Source organism: Onychostoma macrolepis, chromosome 14 (assembly GCF_012432095.1).
Source record: "Onychostoma macrolepis isolate SWU-2019 chromosome 14, ASM1243209v1, whole genome shotgun sequence".
In the NCBI taxonomy this organism is placed as follows: domain Eukaryota; kingdom Metazoa; phylum Chordata; class Actinopteri; order Cypriniformes; family Cyprinidae; genus Onychostoma; species Onychostoma macrolepis.
The window spans coordinates 496,145-498,644 of record NC_081168.1 but is presented as its reverse complement, the minus strand read 5'-3'; the positions used below and the strand labels follow the sequence as shown (position 1 = coordinate 498,644).

At 38.7% G+C, this 2,500-nt stretch overlaps 1 protein-coding gene across 4 annotated transcripts in view; it reads left to right on the top strand.

Moving 5' to 3' along the window:
- slc2a9l2 (solute carrier family 2 member 9, like 2) overlaps window positions 1-2,500 on the top strand; it is a 41,579-nt gene that overhangs the window by 4,311 nt on the left and 34,768 nt on the right. For all 4 annotated transcript variants that reach the window (XR_009274184.1, XM_058798109.1, XM_058798108.1 and 1 more), the window contains one exon: window positions 2,384-2,472. Coding sequence is in view for 3 of the 4 variants with exons in the window: in XM_058798109.1 (XP_058654092.1) it covers window positions 2,401-2,472 (72 nt within the window). In the remaining variant the exon portion in view is untranslated. The remainder of the gene's footprint in view (window positions 1-2,383; window positions 2,473-2,500) is intronic.

Below are 2,500 nucleotides of genomic sequence, written 5' to 3'. Positions count from 1 at the left end.
TGTACAGAGTGATTGAACACGGTGTGTGTGTGTGTGTGTGTGTGTGTGTGTGTGTGTGTGAGAGAGAGTCTCTGTGTGTGTGTGTGTGTGTGTGTGTGTGTGTGTGTGAGAGACTGAGTCTCTGTGTGTGTGTGTGTGTGTGAGTGTGTGTGTGTGTGTGTGTGTGTGTGTGTGTGTGTGTGTGAGTGTGAGTGTGTGTGTGTGTGTGTGTGTGTGTGTGTGTGTGTGTGTGTTTGTTTGAGTTTTAGACCATCAGAGTGAGGACAAGCTTGTAAAGTGAGGACATTTTGGCCGGTCCTCACTTTCTGGGACCCCTTTAAAGGCCTGTTTGAGGGTCAAGACTTGGTTTCAGGGGTCAGGTTATAATCGGGTAAAGGGTAGGGTTAGGGTGAGGGTTTGGGTGAGGCACTTAGTTCTGAAGGGTTAGGGTCAGGAGCTGGAGACTGCATTGTGTCAATGTATGTCCTCACAAAGATAGCTATACAGAGTGTGTGTGTGTGTGTGTGTGTGTGTGTGCGCGTGCATCATGTATGATTAACTCTCTCACACACACACACACACACAGAGAGAGAGAGAGACGGGTCACCAGTGCTGTTTTATATCTCTCTCTCTCATATGTTTGTTTTTCTGTCAGTGGCTGGATTTCCGCTGTGAACTGATGATATTTATCTGCTGATTACTGTTTGATTTCAGGCTCTTTTTGTGTAAAACATGTGTAACAAAAAGCAAGTTAGCACTTAGCATGTGTGCTCTTTATTTATAGAGTTTTATTCATTCAGCCGACATGTTGAAATGACTAGAGATGACCATATTAATAATGATTAGTACAAATTATTATGATTATTATAAGCCAGACTTTGTTTAATTTATTTTTATCCATATGTAAAAGGAGATACATCTCTCAATGCACAATATTTGATAAGATGTTTTTGTTTTTCTGCTATAATATGTCAAAGGTGCTGTTTATACAGTAGATTACAGATTATTTTACAGCTGAAACACATGCACAGGTTCACTTCTTGTCTATTTTCTTTCATATCTCGTCTTTCAGTTTAGTGGAAAGAAAACATCTAAAATACACATTGAAGTGTTTGTTTTATTGCACTTTATCTGTTTGCGTCTGTAGATTTCAGTTCCAGTCCATATCTGTAAAGAGCCTACATTAGTCTTCCTTTTTCCAATAATCCATTTCACTCATATGTCCATCAGTGACACATAGATCTGCTACACAAAATATATATATTATAGCAATACAGCTCCTTCTAAACCCATCCATCATTGTTATAATCAGATCAGCACCGAGGCATTATTTATTATATCAACAGCATGACTTTCTGTAAAGCTGCTTTGAAAGCATGTGTTTTTGTGGAAAGCGCTTTACAAATACGTTTGACTGACTCACGCTGACCTTTGATCTTGAGATCTGATTGCAGAAGTCTGGCATTCCGTCCGTTCACAATTAATACCTTATGCTATATAACCTGTACACTACCATTCAAAAGGTTTTTTTTTAAGAAATTAATACTTTTACGCATCAAGGGTGCATTAAATTGATGAAAAGTGACAGTAAAGACATTCATAATGTCACAAAAGATTTCTATTTCAAATAAATGCTGTTCTTTTGAACTTTCTATTCATCTGTGAATCCTGAAAAATAAAATGCATCACAGTTTCCACAAAAATATTGTGCAGCACTGTGTTCAACATTGATGATAATCAGAAATGTTTGTTGAGCAGCAAATCAGCATATTATTATGATTTCTGAAGATCATGTGACTCTGAAGACTGCAGTAATGATGCTGAAAATACAGCTGCGCATCACAGAAATACATTACAGTTTAACACATATTCACATAGAAAACAGCTGCTTTACACTGTAATAATATTTCACTGTTTTACTGTATTTCTGATCAAATAAATGCAGTCTCGGGGAACAGAAGAGACTTCATTCAGAAACATTACAAATCTAAAGTTACTGAACTGTTGTAGTGTGTATTATAAATAAGTTGTGTAAAAGTGTAAGAAATTATATAGAAGAATGTGTAAGTATTATGTAAGTAGTGTGTGTTGTCCTCCAGCAGGGGTCGCTGTGTGTCTGTCTGTTTGTCGTGTGTGTGTGTGTGTGTGTGTGTGTGTGTGTGTGTGTGTGATGATTCTCTCACAGATTTTAACTCATCCTGCACAATTACACACATTCATAAACAAACCAGCACAGAAAATGTGGAAATCTGTACATGAGTGACGTTCCTCAAGACGTCCTCGGTCCTGCAGAGTTGAGCTCACCTGTGACCGTCTAGAGATCATGAGTTTGAGTGAAACTCTGCAGGACAGAATGTGCTTCATGTTTACTGTGTGTGTGTGTGTGTGTGTGTGTGTGTTTCAGGGGTCTGATTGTGTGAGATGAAGGAAGAGACCAAACCGGAGGAAATGATGCACAAAGACAGCAGTGACGTCAAAACCCCACCTAAACAGGTGTGTGTGTGTGTGTGTGTGTGTGAGA